The following is a 23,803-nucleotide window of genomic DNA, read 5'->3' as shown; positions in this document are numbered from 1 at the left end:
AGGAGCATATTGCCAGCCAATATGAAACTGGCGCCTGCGAAGGAAATAAGTTCTGGGTCGACACGGATTCACAGAGGTTCGAATAATTGAAAAAAAAAAAAAAAATATATATATATATATATATATATATCTATTGGTCACTAGAGGTGGCCGAAAAGGTAGACAACACAACGTTGTTGTTTATTAGACAACTAGTCTGGCCCCAAACAAATGAACATGAGTGTCAAAAAGCTATTTGTTGCGTATACTGTCCATTCAGATTTGTTTTACAGCCCCAATCCAACAACTATTGAAATCTAGAGAAATTTTTTTTTGAAAGTGTAATCTAGAGAAATTGAAATGGCAATATTATTTTCTTGGCTAAAATGCACTTTAAACCCTTTTTAATTTGGGATAATTTCTTAATCAGTCCCTCCACATACACACACCCATGGCCTTGCAATATCAACTCCAAAAATAATGAGTTGGTTTCGTCTCATAAATGTTACTTGGAAGCTGATTTTGCAGTTGGGGGGGGGTTGTTGTGGGTAAACAGAACAATCAATTAATTAATTGTAATTGGTCAATAAAACATTTCATCCTTGGTTATGGAAGAATTCTTTAACTCTAGGCATAATACAAGTAACATCAACCACTACAACTGTCTCAGGAAAAACAAGAGTTAAACTGATTCTCAGGTTTAGAAACAATAATTTCAGCCCAAAAAATAACTAGAAAACTGAACAATACTCCTATAATAGTGCTATTTACATGCCAAAGGGGGAAAAAAACAAGCAAACAAACAGCGAAGCATCCAGAATACTCAAGTGCATCCAGAACATTCTGCAGCCTCTCTCGCTACATAGAAGCAAGCATATAGGTCATTTTGGATATTGGGAAGTTGAATCTATAATTGCAGTAATCTTCTTCTGAAGCTCTGGCTTGTTGGCTCCTACAAGCTTGTCAATTTGCTGTCCATCTCTAAGAAAGAAGAAAGTAGGAGTGGCTTTGATATCCCATGAAGTGCTGAACTCCTGCATCACATAAAAGCATTTTATGATTTTGCCATCAATAGATTTAGCACAATCTTGGATGATAAAAAAAAACTAAGAATATCTCTCCGCTAGACAGGTCAAATTTTCATTTTACACTAATTCTCATGTAATTTGTTTTTCCTATTCTTGTTTTGTTTTTTTATTAACACTTTTGTTTGGCATGTTTGTCATGCCGATGGAGTTTCTTGGTCACAGGCAAGATAGTGGCCTTTTATGTCCAAAATAGGTCCTTGTACCAAAAGCAAGCTCTATCTTAGGTAGCACTCAATATCTTTCCTAAGTAACAACAAAATTTACAGTACTTACAGTGAGTTCTTCAACATCAATCACTATGAACATAAGAGAAGGGTATTTCTCAGATAATTCAACGTAAAATGGCGCAATCATCTTACAAGGACCACACCATGTTGCACTGAAATTTGCAATTACCTGTTAAACATACAGCTTCAATTAAAATTGAAAAAAAAAAAAAAAAAAAGTGGGGGTAAAAGAATGACCACAAAATAAATCAACACAAATAATCCTGTCCAAAAACAAAACAAATCAAGGGAACCTTTATATTATATAACAATAAATGGGGCATGATTCAGCATCAGAGAGAAAGAAAGAGAGGAACTTGCAGATGCAAGATTTGGCATTGGACTGGCAAAAATTGTTTGAATAAATCATTAAGAGATTCTAGATAATCAACTGTTTGAAGGGTAATCTACCATTATGTGGACAGATATTCTATAAAATCTTTTAAGCGTAGCATGAGGATCAAACTGGTAGGCCCCTCCACTAAACACCATAAGTTGTTTCCTGGATTTTCTGCACTTGATAGTCAATATCCAATATTCATTTGTCATTGAGCTCAAAAGCAACAGGCTGAACAATATAGAGATGATGCCAGGGTCTAACTGCTTGATTCTTGTGATGAAAATATTCTAGACTAAAGTAGAACCTCAGTATGCAGTCATGTAATCATTACCACATTCACAAATATAATAATGCACATCTCATGGGAAAATATTAGTAGTAGTTCAGTGAAGAGACATGACAAAAAGACAATTAAGCTTCATATACATTCAACATGATTCACTATCCCAGCCAGGCCCCGCACACAGGGGGGTGGGGAGGAGGGGGGAGAAGGTGAAGGAATACTTACAATCTTGCCATCCCTACTTGCTTCTGCCATCTTCTGATCCCAAGACTCCTTGGTAGTGATAAGGTGCACATTCCCGCCAGAAAACTCGACATTCTTATCAGAATCATATCCATCAGTTTCAGGCTGCAAGTATCATGAAAATCATATCGTCATTATGAAATGACTTGAGGTAAGAATGAAAAACTAAAATACAATTCACTCATTGAGGCTTTGAGGTATTTCAATAATTGACAGAACTAGATAGGTAAACAATATTTTGAAGGCAGTAAGCAAATAAAACTGGCATGCTATCTAAGAGATTTTCAAGTGGCTATCAACCATCTTTTAGTACTTCATGTAGAATTCTAAGTTGTCAAAAATTTATCCGTCAATCAACATGATACCCGTTGTTCCATGAGATCCTTTTTTTCTTCTTTATTTTTTAGTACATCTACTACTTTAGAAAGAGATTTTATTCACATACTAAACCAAACACAGATTTTCATGATTCTAAGTGTGTCACATCATCACAAATCATATACTGTCTGGATAGCAAGAATATCCCTTCTTCAACAGTTTGCTCCATCTAAAACTCCAGCAACAGCATCTTTCCTCACAAGTCACAACATTGCTTGAAATTCTTAATGACATCAACAACTTCACTATTTCTTTTTATGGCTTTCCTATTCTAAATTTATCATGAAAAAGAAATAACAAGAGATCCGTATAAATAACTCCAGTCAAGCAGTATAATAATAGTAACTAAAAGAGAAACCAATAAATCTAACCACAATATAAGTCATGTCATAAGCAGAAGCTGGAGTAGATAAAATAACAGAAAAAATAAAAGTAACAGAAAACAACCACCAAACTAGAGAAAAGTAAAAAAGCATATAACACTTTGAACAAGACTATCCTTTTCACTTTCTACTTTTTCTTTTTCATAAAAGAACTTTATTTAAGAATTTGACAGAAGAGTCTCAGAAACAATTACCTTAGTCACGCAATTTCCCATTTTGATGTTTAAAATCTAAATTGCTAAACTTAAATGGTAGAAGTCCAGAAGTACCCTGAAAGTTGAACAATACAATCTATCAAATTAACTAGACAATATACATACCCAAAAAGTCCATTAATTTACAGAATAATTTATGTAACAGAATGCCAAGTAAATTTACTCAAATTAGGAAGAGAAAATAATATTATACTGTTGAACAAGACAACGGTATAACTATCAATCCGTCTCCCATACATTTAAAACTACTACGGGGTAGTTTTCTTACAAACCAATTTATATATTTGTGTTAGTAACATAAATGTGTGATTAATATCTTCTAAAGTTCCTAGGCTAACTCCACTATGAAGCTCTTACATCCTAATTTACGGTCAGATTTTGTCAATCAGATTTTTTCATTTCATCCACACCTAATATGGAAACCAAATAATGGTGAACTCCACGGTGAGTTACCCTAAAAACTCTAGAGAATTTCAATTTTAAATGCATAAAGATGTAGAATTTTTTTTTTCAAGAGTTTAATGTGTGAATTTAAAATTCTCAAGAGTTACCAAACTTTACAGTGTTCCCTGTCTATGATTCGAATTGTAACAAATCATGTCTAAAACTAAACAAAAATAGTTTATCAGGTCTTACCAACCATAATAACCACCTGGGTAAGTTGTTTCCTCCCTATTAAACTTACATTAAATTCCTAGGATTTCTAAAACTAGTTTCTTGGAACTCAAACGCCAGAATCTAATTTCTCAAGATTACAAACAGCCCAGAGTTTAAATTCTCAGGAATCTTAAATTCTCAAGAATAGCCCTCTAAGTATCTTTTAAACGCTCGGAATTTACTACAAAACTTATAATTGAGAAACAGAAGTTAGTTTCTTCCATCAATGTTCCGTCAATTACTCATACTTTACAATATTGTCCTTAATTATAATTATCGAAAAGGAAACATTAGAATACATAAACTATAAAACCAGTATCTCTCCCAACTAAAAAAAAAAAGGAAAACAAAAAAACAAAAGCTGCAGTAACCGAAAATCTAACATTAATATTTCACAAACAACATTGTACTTAACCTCTGATTGGTTTGCCAATAAAGCAAAGCAAAAGAAAACTGAGAGAAAATTAAACTCCATAAGAAGAATTGAAATGAGGAATGCGAATCAAACAATAATAAACACGTAACCAAACAAAACAACAACCTAAATTTCGGAATGTAAAATGTTAAAAGCAACAAAAATAAAATAAAAAATAAAAAATTGAACAAGCTGAATTTAATTACCTCTAGCTTACAACCGATATGAAGCCCTAGTTAATCCAATATAACAATCTGGGGGATTTGAACGAAATTTAAAATTCGAAATTCGAAATTCGAAATGGAAACGATAGAATCAGAGTTTGACCATGAGTTGTGAACGATAACGTTGAAGCTGGACCGTTTCTTCGATTTGCTTTTGTTGTCGTTTTTGATAAGATTATAAAATAGGAATTTTCAAGCACAAAACTCAGGTACTTTAAAAATTCTAGAACCGAAACTACCTTTATTTATACCGCTGTCGTGAGAAAGCCAGATAACCTTAATACCCTTATTTTGGCGTTACTGTGTAATTGAGTATATTGGGGGCATTTTCGTCGAATGGAAAAGGTTTGGTGGGTTTTTAACTGATAACGGTAATAACAGCGAACAAGGAATAATATGAATCACAGTAAAAACTAATTAACGAACGAATGCCACTCGGAGACCTTCGAATAACAAGAAGGCTCATGGTTAAAAAACAAAAACAAAAAAGCGCAAGGTTAAAAACAAAAACAAAAAAAAACAAAAATCAATAATACTTTGTTTAGGAAATATTTTTTAGAAATATTTTATATAAAAAAATTAATTGACTTTTTTTACTATTTTGAAACTATTTCTAAAATGAGTAATTACACTCCTCTCGCTTGAGATTTGGAAGAACGACACTTCATTACAAACTTGAAGAAAAAAACACGCACCTCTCTTAAGGTTTGAAGAAATTAACACCACCCTTTTTGATTATATTAGTAATGAAATATTCTAAATTTCTATAAGAAATTCTTTATAAAAGTTTAAAAATGGTTAGTAAAAAAAAAGTAAAATTTAGAATAAAAATGCAAAATTTATTAAGCACTAAAACACTTGCAACAGCAAATCTCTCTATAATCCAATAATAAAAAAATAATAATAAATAATAAAAAACAAAATTTATACTTAATATTTTAAAATATACTTTAATTATAAATTTTAAACAATGAATTTTAATCACGAGATAGGATAATTTTGGAAACTCGCCCTTAAGCAAAGGGCAAGTTAGAACAAAAAAATTTTAAATTAATTTAATAAAGTTTTGTTAATTAGATGTCAAAGAAGGAAAATGTTTTTTCCCTTCAAATTTGGAGTGGAATGTCATTTGCTTAAATCTCAAAAGAGAAATAATTATCAATTTCTAAAATTAACCGTTAACAAATTCTCTAAAGACACCGATTAATCAGACTTTAACAAGAATACATCTTTTTTTACTTTTCTACCTTGCTATTTATTTTCATCATTCACATGAAATGTACTAAAAGTAAATGTGAGTTCTAAATAAGGATATATTTTTTAGAGTACAATTGTACAAACTACAAACTTAGTATGAATGTCACACGGATACTCTATAATAAACTTTTGTGCCTTTTAACTTTTTTTAGAAAAAATAAAAAAATAAAAAAAACAAACAAACAAACACACTAAATAATGATTGATATACATTTACATCCTCCACATGAAATGTATTAAATGAAGGTGTGAGCTCTAGTTTTTTTTTTTTTTTTTTTTTTTTTTTTTTTTTTTGAGAGAGAGAGAGAATGAGCTCTAGTTAACTCAACTAGTAATGTTAATAGTTTTTCAAAAAAAGATTGAAAAAAAAAAAAAAAAAAAAAAAACTAGTAATGTTAATATCTCTTATAATTGAATAAAATATCCGGATTTAGCACAAAATTAATAGTACTTATAGTACACCTGTAGGAGGCAAAATTTTAAGCCAATTATAAAATGCCACATCAAAATTTAGTGACAAATTCTAAATTAATGTCTGTAAGGACACGATTAGTAGCGAACCGTAACAGTGTTAGGTTCGCACATAAAATGGCCCAAACAATATCATTTGTAGAGCGTGGGTTTGAAAGGCTAGGCCTTGGTCACCTGGAGGTGGGTTTTTCGTGGTGTTCATGCATGGTTAAGTTGTTTTCACCCCTGGAGCCTTTCTCCTAGAGGTGGGCTGGGAGGCTCTGGTTTTTGGTCATTTTTCCCAGCCTCTTGTTTGGTGCTCCTACTTTTTCATTATATAGTCCTTTTTGGTTGATCCTTGCTCTCCACTTGTTGGTCAGGCAGGTGCTTATTTCTGTATCCATCCCATCAACCGTCCCCTCTTACTTTCTACTAGTTGCGAAGATCGAAGTTACACCGTCCAAACGTCTTTTCTCATTAATCAGATCTGGACGTTGGCAGATGCATTTAATGCGGAGGGGACGCATTTTCCTTGATCCAATTTTATACCCTGCTTCCCTGTGGGCCCCATTCCACTCACATCCCCTTCAGGGGGCTATTTGAGGATAGCCTTCACCAAGACATTGATCTTCTCATTGAAATTCTAGAGTGCCGAGGGCAGGGTAGTTTCTCAGCCGTTCCCCTTGACACCCTGGCCATCGATCATTCGTCCTCGGCAAAAGACCTCCTCGGCACGGGCCCTGGGCCCAGGTAGAGCTTGGGCCGGATTGTAAACTTCCCGGACCCACAATGTCATTAAATTAATCAAATTAGATGATGACATGTGTCATCCAAATTGACATCACATTGGCATATCAAAATTCGCCATGTGTCGTTTGGCCCACAAAATAAAGATAAATTTCATATTTAAAATTTAAAAGTTATGGATAATTATCTTTATTAAAATAAATAAATAAATAAGATAAAGATAAATTTTTTATTCAAAATTTGATAGATAATTATCTTTATTAAAATAAATAAATTACATAGAGATAATTATTTATCTTGGTTGATTATTATCTTTATCAAAATGTGATCTTTATCAAAATAAATAAATAGAGATAATTATCTCTAAGAAGAATTTGGAGCAATCAAAAGTCCACTACATATTTTCAAGCATATTAATTCAAAGTGGAGTTTATCCTCTGAAATCACTATAAATAGAGGACATCCCCTCTCATTTTGACCACCAAGTTTCAAGAGGTTCAAGCTCGGGAGAAATTTCATCTCAAGAAACTTTGAAGAACTTGAAGAACATTCGAAGGGCTTGAAGAACTAGAAGGACAATAAATCTCTAATAAACTCGAAGTTAGAGATTTATTGTGAAGACCGATCAATCCATCTTCCAATTAAAGTCAAGAAGATCCTTATTCGAGTCAAATTCAAAGAAGATAGAATCAAAGGGCATTCTTTTGTAAAAGAATTGAAATAGAGATTGTACTCATTATTTATCAATACAAATTTATATTTACAAACCATATTTCTTTTCAATTGTTTGATTTTTTGCAATTGAGAAAAATTTGTATTTACAACACCTTCAAACAAAATTAATGGAACTTACAGTACGCCTTCTTTTTCCGTTTGTATTATTATGATTTTTTTAATTTTGTATACAATTTTTTATCTTTTTAATACATTCTTTCAAATCAATAATAAAAGACTATTGAACTTTTAAAATCTCTTTTATCAAAAAAGAAATGACTCCTCTTTATCAATTTTTGAACTTTTAAAGACTATCAATTTACGAAATAGGTTATGACATAGTCAAAACAATTTATATTTGTAGTTTACTAATTCCTAGTAACTGTTTTGAAGTAAATTTTTCATTGCAAAAACTCTAAACTTAAACCTCTAAAACTAGGATCATGATCATTTCTAGTTTTAATTTTAAGGGTAACTCCACTATGAATATTGTAAAATCCCATCCATTTAGCATATAATCATTTCGCATACAATCAATATGACGTAGATGATACCAGCTTAATAATATTCCAAAAGCACATTGTCAAACCAATTACCCAGCATGCATATTTCAATTATTTAATAAAGAAACCAGTGGTGAGAGTCTGAAAACAACACTGATTTCCTTCATTTTCTTGAAACTTCAAACTTCAAAACAGTTTGCAATACTGACTATTCTACATTGCCAGAACAAACAGCTTCAGACAAAGAGTGCATAACCTGTTTACACTTTTGGTTATACAATTTCACAACATTGTTCTGACCAACATGCTTAAATTCCACCCTCTTTCTAGATTCCCAACATCCCCAAGATACATAACAAACAACAAGGTGAGACAAGAAAATATGACTAAACACGTTCTTCAAACCAAAATCCAAATTTGTTGTCTTAATAACCATCATCCCATTGCATACTTCTGTGTCCAGCTGCGTGCAGTGGCTTCATACTTGGCCCGGTCAGTCTTATACATGTGGGCAATCTCCGGTACAAGAGGATCATCAGGATTTGGGTCAGTCAGCAATGAGCAGATAGAGAGCAATACCTGATTTGCACCCAAGTTTTATTAGGTGCCCAAAAAAATGTCAAATTCCTATCATGACATGAATGGCAATGTCAAAAAATTCTGAAATAGAAACTACCAAACCATAAATTTCCATGTTAAAACATTACATAAAAATATAGTCACTTTTTGGAGTAACATTCAGCGCTTGAAAAATGAATACTTGCAACCAAAGATAGATAAATAAAAGCGGGTAGGAAGACAATGGGTTTAAATCAATAACTAAATAAAACCAATGTTATCTAGCACAAAGCATTCTGGAAAGCTATTAGAATCATTCTCTTTATCATTTCTCTATAATACCTTCTGCTGTTTTTGTGTATGCCTGTGAGCATGCCATTTCCAGGTTAAAGAATAAGGATATTAACTGTAACCTAGATTATTAACATAGGTTTAGCACAAAGTCAAACCTTAGAAATTGTAAGAGCTGGGCTCCACTGTTCTTTAAGGATATCAAGACAAATGCTTCCATTGCTATTGATGTTTGGGTGGAAGACCTTGGTCCTAAATGCAACCTGAAGAACAGAAGACCATTATCCTTACCATACGCACAACATTACAAAACAAGCCTTTCACACAACAGACAAGCAAACAAACACATGATCACACAAGATGATATTTGCACAATCAAAAAGTGCACCTTAGGGGGCTTGAAAGGATAATCAGGGGGGAAATGAATAGTAACTAGAAAAACACCTCCCGCATATGGGCTATCAGTGGGTCCCATAATGGTTGCTTGCCAATGGAACATGTCTTCAGCTACAGGACCTGTTAAATATAGACAAACAATCCCAAGTTTATTGCAACAAAAGCTTGGATAAATAACATAGTTAGTATCATTGAACACATGCCTAGCAGGGAGCTTACATCATAAACATAATAGTAAAACCAACGGTATTGGAGAATCAACTTTATTTTATGCTAGGAGAATCACAACGAAAACTACTTTATTAGTTTATTACTCATGTGATTAATGTTCAAGAACACGAGGAGCGGAGACCTATATATGGTTTTTATTGGCCTAAGAAGAATTATACGACAAGAGTCTTTGGGCAAGTAAAATCAAAGGTTTGAAAAATAAAGAAATTCCAATGAAGTGAATTAATGTCACCAAACATATGCTTTATGGAGCATTGATTAGCTAAAACACTAATTGCATGAACCAGAAATAAGTCTCTAAATGTGATTAATTTACATCAAGGCTCGCTAATTATGTATCAATCTAGTGTCCCTTGCCCCATGTTGTTTGCAGACAATAATAGCTTCATTGAGTCAGTGTCAATAAAACCAAACAACGAGTTAAATCTAACCTGAAACCATAAAGACGGACATACTACACACAGAGTCAACAAGTTTGGTTAAATAAGTCTAAGAACTTGAGTTTTACCTATCTTTATCAATTTACTGCAATCAGATTTGACATAATCATTACACAGAAATAACATCAAAGGCCAAAGTAGCCACAGAGATAATAGAGAAGATGACCATATATAGATAAAGACTGAATGGTAGAAGAACGTATTCTTTAGCTGACCCAAAAGAATTGGGATCGACATTTAGTTGAGTCATGAGGCGTGGTGCCCAGTTGATCTATTAATTGTTTTCATCATTATTAATTTCTTCAATGACCAAGTTTAACCCCCCACACCCCCCCCCCCCCCCAAAAAAAAAAAAAAAAAACTTTCTTTCTTTCAGTTCAGGAAGTACACATAACCTATGCATAGACTCTGGACCCATAAAATCTATCATATGACCATTAAGGTTGGCATATAACATAGGCGGAGCCAAGGGGAGGAAGCCCCCACCACCCCCCCCCCCCCCACCTCCCCCAAAACTCCATGCTAGTAGGATATTTATGCTATTTTTCCTCCCTTTGACAAGTAAAAAATATTCCCTTCAACAATCTTACGAACACACACAATTTCACACCCTCATTAGTTATCAACTTACGATGAGAACAATATCACTTTCACATGAGTTCACTGATGATACTATTTTTATTATGAACCAATCACAACTTGACACATTAGTTGGTTGTGAAATTGGATTTGTCCCTAGAACTTATTGTATTCCCTTAGTATTAAAACTAACAACACTTGATGATATAGCCTCTCACTTCAATTGAAACTCAATGTCCCATATCCCATATCATGACACTTTTTAGTCCAAAGCAAATTGGTCTTCTAACATTAGTTGAAACTCAAAGTATAGCAGGTCCTACATTTAAACTCAAAATAAATAAATCACAAGTTATGTCTTATTTTCTCATGATCATTAAATCCCAAACGCCTCCAACCCATCACTATCCTTTTTCTCCTCAATCTCTTATAATTTCTAACTCTGGATTTTTGAATAACTAGAAAACTTCAATTAGATAATTTATTAAAAGCAATCAAGGCTGCATCCACAACTTTGCAGGTATATATTGTTATACTCATGGGAATTTAAATGGGACGTAAAGTGGAGGAGACAAAGATCGAACTCAGGATCTCCTGCTCTGATACCATGTTAAATTACCGATTATCCCAAAAGCTTAAACTATTAGAATGTGGCAATTTAATCATTTAACCATAAACTTCTAACAAAATCCATACTCCCCCACTGGCAGCATATGAGTAATGAGTCATGCCCAAGTTGTCTCTATTATCTTTTTTTATTTCAATATTCAAAAAGTTCCAATCTTGAATGCAAAAACCATTAGTAACATACAAATACAAGAAATCCCAGATAATCTCTCAAAATCTGTAAAATAAAAAAATAAAATAAAAAAATGAGAGCAATGATGAAATATACCTGCGCTGCAAGAAGTTGGAGGATCCTTCTGCAAATCCTTAAGCTCCTTCGAGATACGCTTCGACGCCATGATGGTTCACCGGGTAAATCGCTTGAAGATATATTTACCAGGCCAAAGACCTACAAAAGGAACAGTACACAACACACACTTGACAACAATAATCCTTATTACACAAAATCGGTATTGATTTCACGGTACAACATTGGAGATCTAGAGTTAAAATAACAATATCTTTCAATATCTAACAAGATTTGATTTGGTTTGGTTTTTCTTTTTTTTTTTTTTTTTTTGAGGTGTGTACAACCTAGAAAATGGTAGAAACCTGTGTAAAAAAGCGTGGAAAAGAAACAGTAGGATGTACCTGCGAGGTGGTAAATGGCGATCCACAAGAAAATCGTAAGATTAATGGATTCCTCAACCCCACCCTTTTCGATCGGTGTCGGAATGAGGAATCAGGGAGAGAAGTGAAGCTGTTTCTTTTGGATAGCTTTATATATTGGTTCCCAAAAATAAATAAATAAAAATACACACCCGTTTTCTCGTTGTCCTTCTTATCCGTTCCAATTATTGTTGATCATTTATTACTTGTATTTAATTTCTTTTATCCCCTTTGTTTACCATGATACCTTTTTGTCAGTGAGAGTTTAATGGTAATAAATACTTAATAAATAAATAACTTATTAACAAAACAAATTTTATAAATAGGGCTTATTGATTTTTTTTAGACAAATTCCATTGAAGTATTATGAAGAAGCTGGTAAATTAGCATTAACAAAATTACCAATGTTTAGAAGAATAGGCTACATCTAAACTAAAAGTGAAGAAAGCAACTTAGCCCTTCTAGTTAAGGCATCCGCTATATTACCTTGTCTAGAAGTATGAGAGAAAAACCAATTTTTAAAAAAACTTACAATTGTCAAAGTATCCTTAAGTGAGTGACCTAAACTAGAATTAAGTATATCATCACAGACTTGCGTATAGCCATATACAATCCAATTATAAGCAATCACACAATTATGAGCATCACATTTGCCATTATTATTTATTAGGTTGTATTGAAAAGAGAGAATTATTGGTTTACATCGGCAAAAATTTCATCAATTTAACAGCCGTGTCAAAACTCAAAATAAAATAAAAACCAACCTATATGAGGGGGCTACAAGTGAAGTATGAACTAGGGGTAAATAAATTCCCGATTCTTTACATGATCTCTCTATGTGTGATCAATATTTTTATGGCTAGTTGAAGAGGATCAATGTTGTTGTTTTAGTATATTAATTGGTTTTTGGTATTCCATTATCTTATATACTCCTTTCACTCCTATTTGTTGTTACGATGTTCCAGGGTCGGCTGAATGGGTGAGCAAAAGATGCAGTTGCCCAAGGCCCCAAGTAAAAAAAAAGGCCCCCAAATTTTAACCAATAGGGTTATTTATAATCAATAAATAAAATAATATTTTTTTCCCACATGAGAAACAAATAAAAAAGAGAGAAAAATGCAATGTTTACAATATTTTTCATAACACTTTTATAACTAATGCTAAGTAGTAGGTTGTTACAGCTTGTTATTAATGGCAAAAAAATAATTATAGTGATATTTTCAAATAGAAAACAAAAAAGACTTAAAACCTAGGATTTGTTGTAAAAAAATATTGTGAATGTTGCACTTCTAAAAAAAAATAAGAATAATAATAAGAGGTGAGCTAGCAAACTTTTACTAGTTTTTATCTAAGTCTATCACTAACTCCACTCTTTTACTTACCACTACAATCTACCACATCAATAAGTATGAAAAATTTTGTCAAGTTTTTTCTGTCTATAAAATTTCTAAAAAAAAGAAAAAATTCTATATAGTTCATGTTAATTAGTAGTAATTTTGCATCTAAAACAAAATAATCAATTTTCGCCTTAGGCCCCCAAATACATCAAGCCGCCCCTGCGATGTTCTACTATTATCTTGCGTACCATTGTAGGCTTGTAGCTATTAATTCATTTGGATGAGCTTATTTCCATCTTAAAATAGAATGGAACTTTTCAAGACATTATCTTTTTAACAAGGGTATATTTGTGCTTCTCTACAATAAACAAAATAAGTTCATCCAAACACACACTTATAAACATGATGGTGTTAGAACTCTTGCTGGGTTTTATTATCATTGATATGCCTAATAAGCAATATAAGTTAGTTGATGAGAATTGGCCAATTTCATAGTTAGGGTCTTAAGGGTGGACAAATACCAGATGAATAGACCTTCAGCACAACTCAACAAACCCAATCATATAAGGTCCAACTTTAGGTTTCCCACATTGAAATCCAAGAAATTTGACCCATCTAAAAGGGCTTTGCCAAATCACTTATTCCCCATTCATTCCCTTTGCATGTTGTTGTTCCACTTTTTCATGTTGTTGCCACTCCCTTTCAACCAATAACCCATGGGTTTAACCAATTGAATTATTAATTTGAAGCTCATCATATTGGTCGACAACAGTTTCAGCTTCCTTAAATTCATCGTGATTGAGTCGGTCGATAGATTGACACTAAACTAATGCTATGTTTGGAAGTTTGGAGGGAGAGGAGAGTAGAGGGGAATGATTATCCTCCACTTTGTTTAAATGTTTTTAAAATTAAGTAAGGAGGAGGGAAATAATTAGCATTTTCATAGTTTGTAATTTTGATAATATGGTAAGGGTAAATTTGGTGATTATTTGGTCAATCATTTTTATGCTCTACTCTCTCTCCAAATTTATTTAATTTGGGGAAATTAACAATGAGGGGTTAGAAGTAGTTAAAACTCCTTCAAACCCCTCCAAAGTTCTCCCCCTCCTCTTTTAAAAAACATCCAAACAAGGTAATTTAATTTACTCTCCCTCACTCTACTCTACTCTCCCTCCATCCAAACAAGTTATAAAGCTTTACTAACCAGTTGACACCCCTATTCATATTTATAAATATATTAGAGAAATACACTAATTTTTATGAATAAAAAAATATGGAGGGAAGCATCCAAATAAACAAGATAACATTAAAAATGTAATTAGGAAAATTCAAAGATTAAAACCTGTCCATAAAACCTCGTTGAATTATGAAGGGAAAGGAAAAAAAAGGGTAATATACTATTGGTCCCTAAATTTTATCAAAAATTTGTTTTTTGTCCCTAAATTTTAAAAAGTTATTTTTTTCATGTCTAAACTTTGTAAAAAGATTTTTCAATAGTTTAGAAACAAAAATAGGGATGAAAAATAATTTTAAAAAATATAGTTTAGGAATGAAAAACAAATTTTTGGTAAAGTTTAATAACATAATAAAACATTTTCAATAGTTTAGGAATGAAAGATAAAATTTTCAATAGTTTAGTGATAAAAAAATTAAACTTCTTAAAGTTTAAGGATGAAAAATAAATTTCTAATAAAGTTTAGAGGCTAAAATAATATTTTACTGTAAAAACAAAATATGAACACATAAATTTTTTTTTTTTAATTTTTATTTTTATAGACTATGGTCTATGGACACTTATTAATTTGATGGTTCATGAACCATAATTTGGTGGGTAGGCTCGGTGGTGTTGTCCAAAGACAAAGAGTAAAGATTGCCCCCAAAAAAAAAAAAAAAAAAGAGTAAAGATTGACGTCCTCCTTCGACGGAGCTGTGTCGGTGATCACGTGGCTCCCGCGTGCAGATGCACCTCTTTCCCATTCTTGAAAGTTGTAGCGTATTTCTTCCGCAATAGGTATCGATCGAAACACGCTCGTGACTCGAATACCCCAATCACCGTTAAACAAGTCATCATCTTCAAAATGAAGCAATCCCCTACTTTACGGACCACTAAACAAAAATACAACAAACCAATCACAGCCGCCGATCTGCATAATCACAAACTTTGCAATAAACTCAAAAAACGTGCGAGCACGCTGAAAAGCTCCGAAGAAGACAATCAGAAATTTCCAAAGTAATAAAAATCTATAATAGTCACTTTTTTTTTTTGAAGGTTGTTCTAATCAGCTCAAAACGCACCGGATTGAATCTGCGCAGTACGTTTCTGAATCGTTTCGCTTTGATTTCGATTTATAGGGCTAGGGTTTCACGGAGCTATACATTGCGTTATTCTCGCACAAATTTTTGAGTTTTGAGAATTTGAGAGAAAATGGAGGACGATAAGAAGAAGAAGAGGAGCAAGAAGAAGAAGAACAAGCAGAGCAAAGCTACCGAAGGTGTGGGAGGAGCTGGCGATCTCGATTCTGGAGAACCAGCTTCGTGTTTGGATGATAATCATGGGAGCAATGGGCAAGATGATCATGTTGATGGTCACGTTCAAGTTTCTGATGCTCACGATGGCAGTGATGTGCAAAATTTGAATGTGGATCTCAATGGACATTTGCTCAATGGCACAGTAAGTTTGGAATTTTTTTCATTAGGTTTTCTTGCTCTTGTATCGTATATGCATATGTGTATATATGTATGTGAATGATTGCAATCAGGTTTTTATGCTATGCACTTTTGGTTGATTGAAAGAAACTTAATCAATCTCAGAAATTTAAGCAAGTTTCTCAAATTGAATGATATGTTTTCGGCGATTTTAGATTCGTAGTATATGATTTTATCACTTGTTTACAAACAACAAATATAGCACCGAACTGGACGCTCTGTCAAATGGCGTAAGTGCAGTAAAAAGTAAGAACTAAGAAGCAAGTGAATGAGAATGAAGAATTTAGTTATGAGGAATGTAAAGCGGAATTGGTATTCTAGGAGCAAAGAAGGCGCGGTTGAAATTTTTATCGTTGGTATTGGTACTGAAAATGCATGTTAATTGTCAAAGTGAAATATCATGTTAGCCCGTCAGGGGTAATGCTCCTGGATTACCTGACAACTGGTTATCGCAGGTGGGTGGAGGCGAGTCGAAAGGGCTTTTCTTTGGAAATTTTTCTTATGTTATAATAAATAAATAAATTGTGAAGTTGTTTATTGCGACAATTATGTAACTTACCACAGAGTATAGCATAATTGAGGTTAATTCAATTATTCATCATCCAAATTAATATGTCTCTTATAATTTGGTTTCTAATATGCACCTTCTGCTGTGTATGCTGACTGATATCAAAGAAGGCAGAGACAATGTGTGTTACTCATTTTGCGATTATCCATGTATTCACAATCCTTCATGTTTTCTTGCTTTGCTTCTACTATCTTTTCATGGCTTACAGCTTAGCATTTTTTCTTAAATGTTGGTATGCAGTCCGTTTCAGTGGAAGCTGAGAAACAACAGAGGCTCCGAAGGGAGGTGAGGGCAGATATGCCAAATTATGTTATGTAATTTCTTGGAATTTGATTTGATATTATATTGTGACGTACAAGTTGATTGTCTTTGCTACAGGCTACTTTGGAAGAGACAATTAAGCAATTACAAAGTGAAAATGATTTGCATATAAAGAAAGAGGTATTGCATTTGCAATTTAAATTTTTAATCAAGAAAGACTGGTGAATTCTGCTTCTTTTTCTTGCATTTCATTATCAAAATTGTATCTCTTTTTACAGGTTTCCTTGCAAGAGACTGTCAAAGAATTACAAAATGAAAACAAATCGCTCATAAAAAAAGAGGTAATATCATTTAAATTTACTCAAGAAATTGGAATATTAAATATTTTGGGAAGTTTATGTAGATGTGCTTCTAAATTTCTATTGAAATTCCACATTCTTTCACAGGCTAGCTTAGAAGAGACAATCAAACAATTACAATATGATAATAATTCATACATACAGAAAGAGGTATTATAATTTTAAGTCTTTTTTCACCTTACCTATCAAAATTTTTTTTTTAAGTCTTTTACTTATCAAAAATTTTTAAGTCTTTATTTCACCTTTCACCTTGTGACTGTATATTTATTCTATACTTGTTTACAAGCTGGTTTATCTAACTTGATAATTTACAGGCTGGTCAAGAAATGATAATTGTACAACTACAGAATGAAAAAAATTCTTTGCTTAATAAAGAGGTGAGTTGAATGATAGAGTTAGTGTGAAGTTCGTCAATTATTGACTTAAGAGCACATATGTCTGCCTCCAATTCACTCCCCATCAGCATTGCATTTATACTTTCTTTTATTTTTATTCAAAACAAATTGTTTCTGATCAACTTTCCAATTCAAAGTAATCGAATGTTATGCTGCATGCAGGCAGGGTGGGAGGAGAAAATCAACCAGTTACTAGACGAGAAAGCAAATTTGAGTTCAAAAGGGGTACTTCTATCATACTTCATGACTTTTTTCTGGTCTAATAAATTTTTTCTGATCAACATTCAAATTCAAAGTAATCGAATGTTATGCTACATGCAGGCGGGGTTGGAGGAGAAAATCAACCAGTTACTAAATGAGAAAGAAAATTTGAGTTTGAAAGGGGTACTTATTTATACTTTATGACTTTGTTCTGGTATAATGATTTGTTTCTGATCAGCTATCCAATTCAAAGTAATTGAATGCTATGCTACATGCAGGCAGGGTTGGTGGAGAAAATCAGTCAGTTACTAGATGAGAGAGCAAGTTTGAGCTCGAAAGGGGTACTTATTTTACACTTATGACTTTCTTCTGGCCTAATAATATCTTTTCCCCCTTATTGGTTGACTGTAGACCACTTCTTTGGGTTTTTGTTTATGTATGCATGTGTATGTTTGTAATGTATGTCCAAGAGCATTGGGGTTCAATGATGAATTTACTTGTACAATGTTCCACAGGCAAGTTTAGAGGAAAAAGTCAAACACTTGGAGAGAGAAAAAGAGTTTTGGATTTCAAACGAGGTAATCACTTTTTAAATTTTATTCAATCTTTAGGTATGGATATCAATTTTTTCAATAACTAATGCCTATTATTGTTTGACAGATAGTTCAACTAATTAATGAGTTTAAATGTTTTAGGGTAAACTTTTTTTTTTTGATAAGTAACATAAGAAATTTATTGAAAGAACACAGCCCCGTATATAGGAAATGTACAAAAGAGGCAAAAACATCAAGAAACCAAAGTACAATGATCAAGCAACCCAGGAAGGGAAATACAAGAAAAAGAAGGTAAAACCAAACACCATTCGAGAAGAGTAAAAAAGAAAAAAGACTTAAACTCAAGAATGGACCATTTGCGATCCTCAAAGCTTCTCGAATTCCATTCCCACTAGATACAACATCAAACAGTGTGGCACCATCCTCCAAATAACTATATTATGATGTCACTTGAAATTGCATGACCAACAAATCCACTACCCTTTGCGGCATCACCCAACAAATACCAAACAAGCAAAAGATCATACTCCACATCTCATATGCAATAGGACAGTGAATGAGGAGATGATCTATAGATTCCCCACACCCTTTGCACATAAAACACCACTCAAGAACAACAAAGTGCCTCTTCCAAAGATTATCTATAGTTAAAATCTTGCCTAAAGCCGTAGTCCAAGAGAAAAAAGCTACCTGAGGAGGAACCTTCGATTGCCACACCATTTTCCAAGGGAAGGGAATGACAGTAGAAGGGTATAGAGAATGATAATACCCACTCACCTTGAAACCTCGACTGCAGGCTGGCTTCGAACAAAGTTTGTTAGCACCAACACCCCGCACCTTTGTGGAATAGATCAAGACCATAAACGAATCCAAAGATAGTGACTCTTGATCATTCACTAAACGACGAAACTGAATGTCCCAAGAAACACTCCCATTTGCATAGCACATAACCTCAGAGACCGAAGCCTCCCTTGTCTTACTAATATTATATAAATTTGGAAACACCTCCTTAGAAGGACAATCCCTGCACCACACATCATCCCAAAACTTCACATGAGTACCATCACCCACATCATACCGAAGGAACTTGGAAAAATTCAACTAGCCACTTCTAATGAACTTCCACAAACACCATATGCCCTCGACACAGATTTTGTGCACCAACCACCCTACTCAATCCCATACTTCACTGCCCTAGTGACCCTTCTCCAAAGGGCATCATTCTCCAAACCATAACGCCACAACCATTTGGCTAATAAGGCAAAATTAAACCTTCTCAAGCACCGAATGCCTAACCCTCCATTCTTCACAGGCCTACAAACCTTAGACCAATTTACTAAATGAATTTTACGACCATCCCCAATACCAGTCCAAAGAAAATTTCTTTGTAATTTCTCCATCCTCTTAGCCACCTTAACTGGAATAGGTAGAAGAGAAAGGAAATACGTAGGTAAGCTAGAAAGAGTACTCTTAATAAGGGTAACTTTACCCCCCGTGGATAAATACAACCTCTTTCAACCAGCTAGCCTTTGCTCCATCTTCTTCAAAATAGAATTCCAAATTGCCTTATCTTTAAAAGTAGCACCCAACAGAAGACCTAAATATTTCAGCGGAAGAGCATACTCCCTACAGCCCAAAATCTCCACTAACTCATGAAGAATTGATGGAAAAACAGAGAATTTTTTTCTTGTGTTTTTATTTCTTAATATGTTTCTTTCTATATTTCTTCTTATCTTTATTATGTCTTGTGCAAATTATGTTTGAAGGTTTTATCAAAAATATGTTTTCCAATGCCTTATCTTTGTGCATATTTGGTTTGTTTGCAACTTTCTAAAGGCAGTGATGCGTTTCCTTTTCAGAATTCAAGCAAAGAAATGATTGCAAATCTGAATGGTGATGTCGCTAAACTACAGGCACAGGTACATAGCTTTGTTGTTCTAATTTATCTTCATGAATTTCTCAATTTAATTGGCTTATTGAATCTGAGGGCATGTGTGAATATGGTCACCTGTTTTTCTTGAGTGGGTAGGAGAACTTGTATAAGTTAATTGTCTGCTGATTTGCTTATATCTTAAGAGCCTAGTAAAGTCAAATTTTGACCTAGTCAGGCAGACCACCCAAAAAGAAGAGAACCAAGTCAGCCTGTTTCTGTTGTTTTGGGTTCCAAACTTCCAATCAGCATAAAGGTGGTGACATTAAACAGAAAGGCTTCTCATATTTTGTCGTGAAATTGCCTTAATTTATCCACAGAATTTGTTTAATTGTGGCTTCCACATCGATAATTCTTTAACTTATTCCACTGGTGAGAGGGAAATTAAAAACAAAGCATTTGTTTCTTTACTCCATGTGCATTCTATCCTATGGTCATGACCATTCCACAGCATAGCTCTGCATTTGTTCTGATAGGGAAATTAAAAACAAAGCTTGACAGGTAATGGAGGTAGAAGAATTCAGGAACAATCTCCTGCAAGAAAATCAAAGACTGATGGAAATCATATCTGGTCTGCAATCACAAATCCAAAATCTTGAGAGCAGTATGTCCTCTACCAGCACATCAGATGAACTCAAAAAGGTTTGGTTCTTGTACTCATTAGGTTGTTATATTTGGGAAAGGATCCTCTCTCAATATAAATTTCCAATTTCCTCCCATTTTAATTCAGATGTAAGACTCCTGATATTTTAAAAATCCAATGGCCTTAAATAAATAAAAAAACACATGTAAATCACACAAAAACTAATAAATGCCAGGTTTGTGGAGGTTTTTGCCACATTGCATAGTGGTGTATTTGGAGGGAATGGAATGCTAGAAGCTTTTAGGGATGTGAATGTTTTATTCTCGAGATTAAATCGTTCTTCTTTCATACTTTTACTCAGAGTGGAGTTTTAGCTTAACAAACATTTTCATGTTCTTCAATTTCTGACTTGCTGGATCTTTGTAATTTGGGCTTGATTGTTTTGTTCCCTTATTACATTTCTAGTGTACTTGGGTCTGTTTTGTTTTCAATAAATTTTTCATTACTTATAAAATAAAATAATAGGTCTTCCGTCTTTGTTTTTTATTTTTAGCCTTCCAACATTTTTGCAAAGTACTCCTTACAAAAAAGGAAGAATAACTGCTTTCTGCGTTGTTTTAGATCGCTTCTGAAAACAAGGACTTGAACTCTCGGATGGAAGCAGCATGTGCTCTGGTTGATAAACTTATCACAGAAAATGCAGAACTTGTTGAGAAGGTAATAAACAAGCCCATCTGTGGTTGCTGTAGTGTACTGCTTTTCATAAAATATATTATATGGTCTTAACGTGTAATGTTAATCACTTAATTGATTGGTGATTTTGGTTTGGATATAGTTATGCTATGCAGCTACCCCATTATTTATTGTTGGATAGAATTAGACTGATTGACATCAGGTTAAAGCTTTATTTTGGTGAAAACATTTTTACTCTTTTAACATTCTACGAGTGATCGTTAGACTCCATTGTGATTTGGTATAATTTTATTTCTATTTCTTCTTCTCAGGTGAATGAGTTGTATGTTGAGCTTGATCGACGAAGTCCAACAGCTGGTCTTCCTTCAGCCACTGTGTCTGATCAGATGGTTGAAATTGCTGAAACTGCCAGATTCGATGATTTCTTGTTGGAGTCCAATGAGAATTTGTCTGTAGAAGGCAAAAAGTTGGAGTCAGGTGAAATTGTTCCGATTCAGGTTGAGACTATTGGCGGTGATACTGATAATGTGGATGTTGAGCAAGCTCCATTAGTTCTCAGCTCCTTCGCATCTGAAGAGCCTGGAGAAATTGTGCAAATTTCATTGGATGAGAATGAAATTCGGGATTTAGGGATACAGGCTGCTAATAATGATGAAAACACTGTCGTAGAGTTTTCAGATGCTCCCCTGATTGGCGCTCCATTTCGGTTAATATCATTTGTTGCGAAATATGTTAGTGGTGCTGACTTGATCGACAAAAACTGTAGTCATTAGCAATCTATCTTAACATTAGCTTAGATTTGACCATATTGTTCTTTTATACAAGAAAGAAACAGTTTTCATTTATATATCAAAGATGGGCCGAATTTGGCCAATTCTTTAATACCTGCATAGGTATCATTTTGTTTTATTCTTGAGGATGTAAACTTCAGTGGAATGGCCAAGTGAGTTATTATTTTACTTGTTTAAAAGCAGAAACAATGTAGCTCAACCCTTAATCTAGACGGTCGATAGTTTGCCCTTGGGAGTGCAAATGAAGATGTTATACAATAGTTTGAGCGTGATGACTGATGACTATCTATATCTATATATTAATATATATCAAAAAGCTAAGACGTAATATTTAATGCTACTATGCTCCTGTTATGCTACCTCATTAGTTTTTTTTTTTTTTTTTTTTTTTTTTTTTTTTTTTTTGAGAATATTAAATATTTTAACACACACATACGCAGGGAGGGGAGAGTTAGACATTTTTGGATATACACCACTGTAAGTTTCTTTAAAACTTTCTCTGCTACCTCATTAGTTATATCATATTATTTTTCTTTTTCTTTTTAAATCATTTTTCCCTTTATGATTTTTTAAATTTTTTTTATATAAAATAATTAAATAGAGATCATGGACAAACATTACTATTCATTAGATACAAATATTTGACTATTCAGCTACCCAAATTGATTTCAACTTTTCATTTTCTTCTTTCTAATTTCAAGGAATTGTTAAAATTGAATAATTTTAACAACCTTCTTCGCTACCTCATTAGTTATATCATACTATTTTTCTTTTTCTTTTTAAATCATTTTTCCCTTTATGATTTTTTTAAAATTTTTTTATATAAAATAATTAAATAGAGATCATTGACAAACATTACTATTCATTAGATGCAAATATTTGACTATTCAGTTACCCAAATTGATTTCAACTTTTCATTTTCTTCTTTCTAATTTCAAGGAATTGTTAAAATTGAATAATTCATTTTTTTTAATGTCTCTTCGTTTATCTACAGTAATAGTGTTTTCTCTTCCAAAATTTTAGTTTTTCACAACCTTATCTCTCTCTCTCACTCATACAGTGATTATTTATTTAATTTTACAATGTTATATATATCAATGCACATTCTAGATACAATCACCTATCATCTATGGCAAAAAATTAAGCTAATACTAATTGTTCTCCATATATATATATATTTCAACCAAGTTTTAGTTTTCATCATTTTGAAAAGATATCAATTGTTTTTGTCAGAAACTTTCAAAGTTAAGGCGACAATAGAAAGACCATTGAGGTGAACAAAACGCACAATCAAAAATGATTTTTATTTTTTTTATTTTCCTTTCTTTTTAGTATTCTTGCATTTTTTGAAGTGAGTTTGTTGGTTTTCTTTCCAAATTTTCAATGATATTGACTTAAAATTGTTAATGTAGTATTATTTGGCCTATCATTGTTGTGGAAATTCCTTATGTTGATATGAAACATATTGATAATGAACATTTTTTTGTGCTTATTTGTAGAGTGTCAAAAAGTA

At 33.1% G+C, this 23,803-nt stretch overlaps 3 protein-coding genes across 5 annotated transcripts; 1 reads left to right on the top strand and 2 right to left on the bottom strand.

The window, feature by feature from the left end:
* Window positions 1–594: 594 nt before the first annotated feature.
* On the bottom strand, window positions 595–4,703 carry LOC115952455 (thioredoxin H9). Its single transcript, XM_031069631.1, has 5 exons — window positions 4,454–4,703; window positions 3,155–3,230; window positions 2,182–2,304; window positions 1,341–1,463; window positions 595–1,013 (listed from the first exon to the last, which is right to left on the bottom strand). The coding sequence occupies exons 2-5, from the start codon at window positions 3,173–3,175 to the stop codon at window positions 861–863; spliced, it is 420 nt and encodes a 139-aa protein (XP_030925491.1). The 5' UTR covers window positions 3,176–3,230; window positions 4,454–4,703; the 3' UTR covers window positions 595–860.
* Window positions 4,704–8,219: 3,516 nt separating this feature from the next.
* On the bottom strand, window positions 8,220–12,058 carry LOC115952454 (ubiquitin-conjugating enzyme E2-17 kDa-like). The gene is made up of 5 exons (XM_031069630.1): window positions 11,895–12,058; window positions 11,533–11,652; window positions 9,380–9,507; window positions 9,150–9,254; window positions 8,220–8,721 (listed from the first exon to the last, which is right to left on the bottom strand). Exons 2-5 carry the CDS (start codon window positions 11,600–11,602, stop codon window positions 8,578–8,580), a joined length of 447 nt encoding a protein of 148 aa, XP_030925490.1. The 5' UTR covers window positions 11,603–11,652; window positions 11,895–12,058; the 3' UTR covers window positions 8,220–8,577.
* A 3,208-nt stretch (window positions 12,059–15,266) lies between these two features.
* Window positions 15,267–22,408, top strand: LOC115953359 (centromere protein F). 3 transcript variants are annotated; one of them, XM_031070983.1, is made up of 15 exons: window positions 15,267–15,479; window positions 15,602–15,920; window positions 16,764–16,808; window positions 16,902–16,964; window positions 17,063–17,125; window positions 17,231–17,293; window positions 17,458–17,520; window positions 17,701–17,763; window positions 17,860–17,922; window positions 18,018–18,080; window positions 18,255–18,317; window positions 20,153–20,212; window positions 20,725–20,865; window positions 21,428–21,523; window positions 21,811–22,408. In XM_031070983.1, the coding sequence occupies exons 2-15, from the start codon at window positions 15,675–15,677 to the stop codon at window positions 22,270–22,272; spliced, it is 1,554 nt and encodes a 517-aa protein (XP_030926843.1). In that variant the 5' UTR covers window positions 15,267–15,479; window positions 15,602–15,674; the 3' UTR covers window positions 22,273–22,408. The 3 variants fall into 3 exon arrangements, with proteins under 3 accessions (XP_030926843.1, XP_030926842.1, XP_030926844.1); XM_031070982.1 differs by having other exon boundaries at window positions 15,519–15,920; XM_031070984.1 differs by lacking the exons at window positions 15,267–15,479; window positions 17,860–17,922 and having other exon boundaries at window positions 15,498–15,920.
* The last annotated feature ends 1,395 nt before the right edge of the window (window positions 22,409–23,803 follow it).

The sequence above is a fragment of the Quercus lobata genome, chromosome 7 (assembly GCF_001633185.2).
Source record: "Quercus lobata isolate SW786 chromosome 7, ValleyOak3.0 Primary Assembly, whole genome shotgun sequence".
Classification (NCBI taxonomy): Eukaryota; Viridiplantae; Streptophyta; class Magnoliopsida; order Fagales; family Fagaceae; genus Quercus; species Quercus lobata.
Note: the sequence above shows the minus strand (reverse complement) of the source record. Positions and strands in the feature narration are given on the sequence as shown.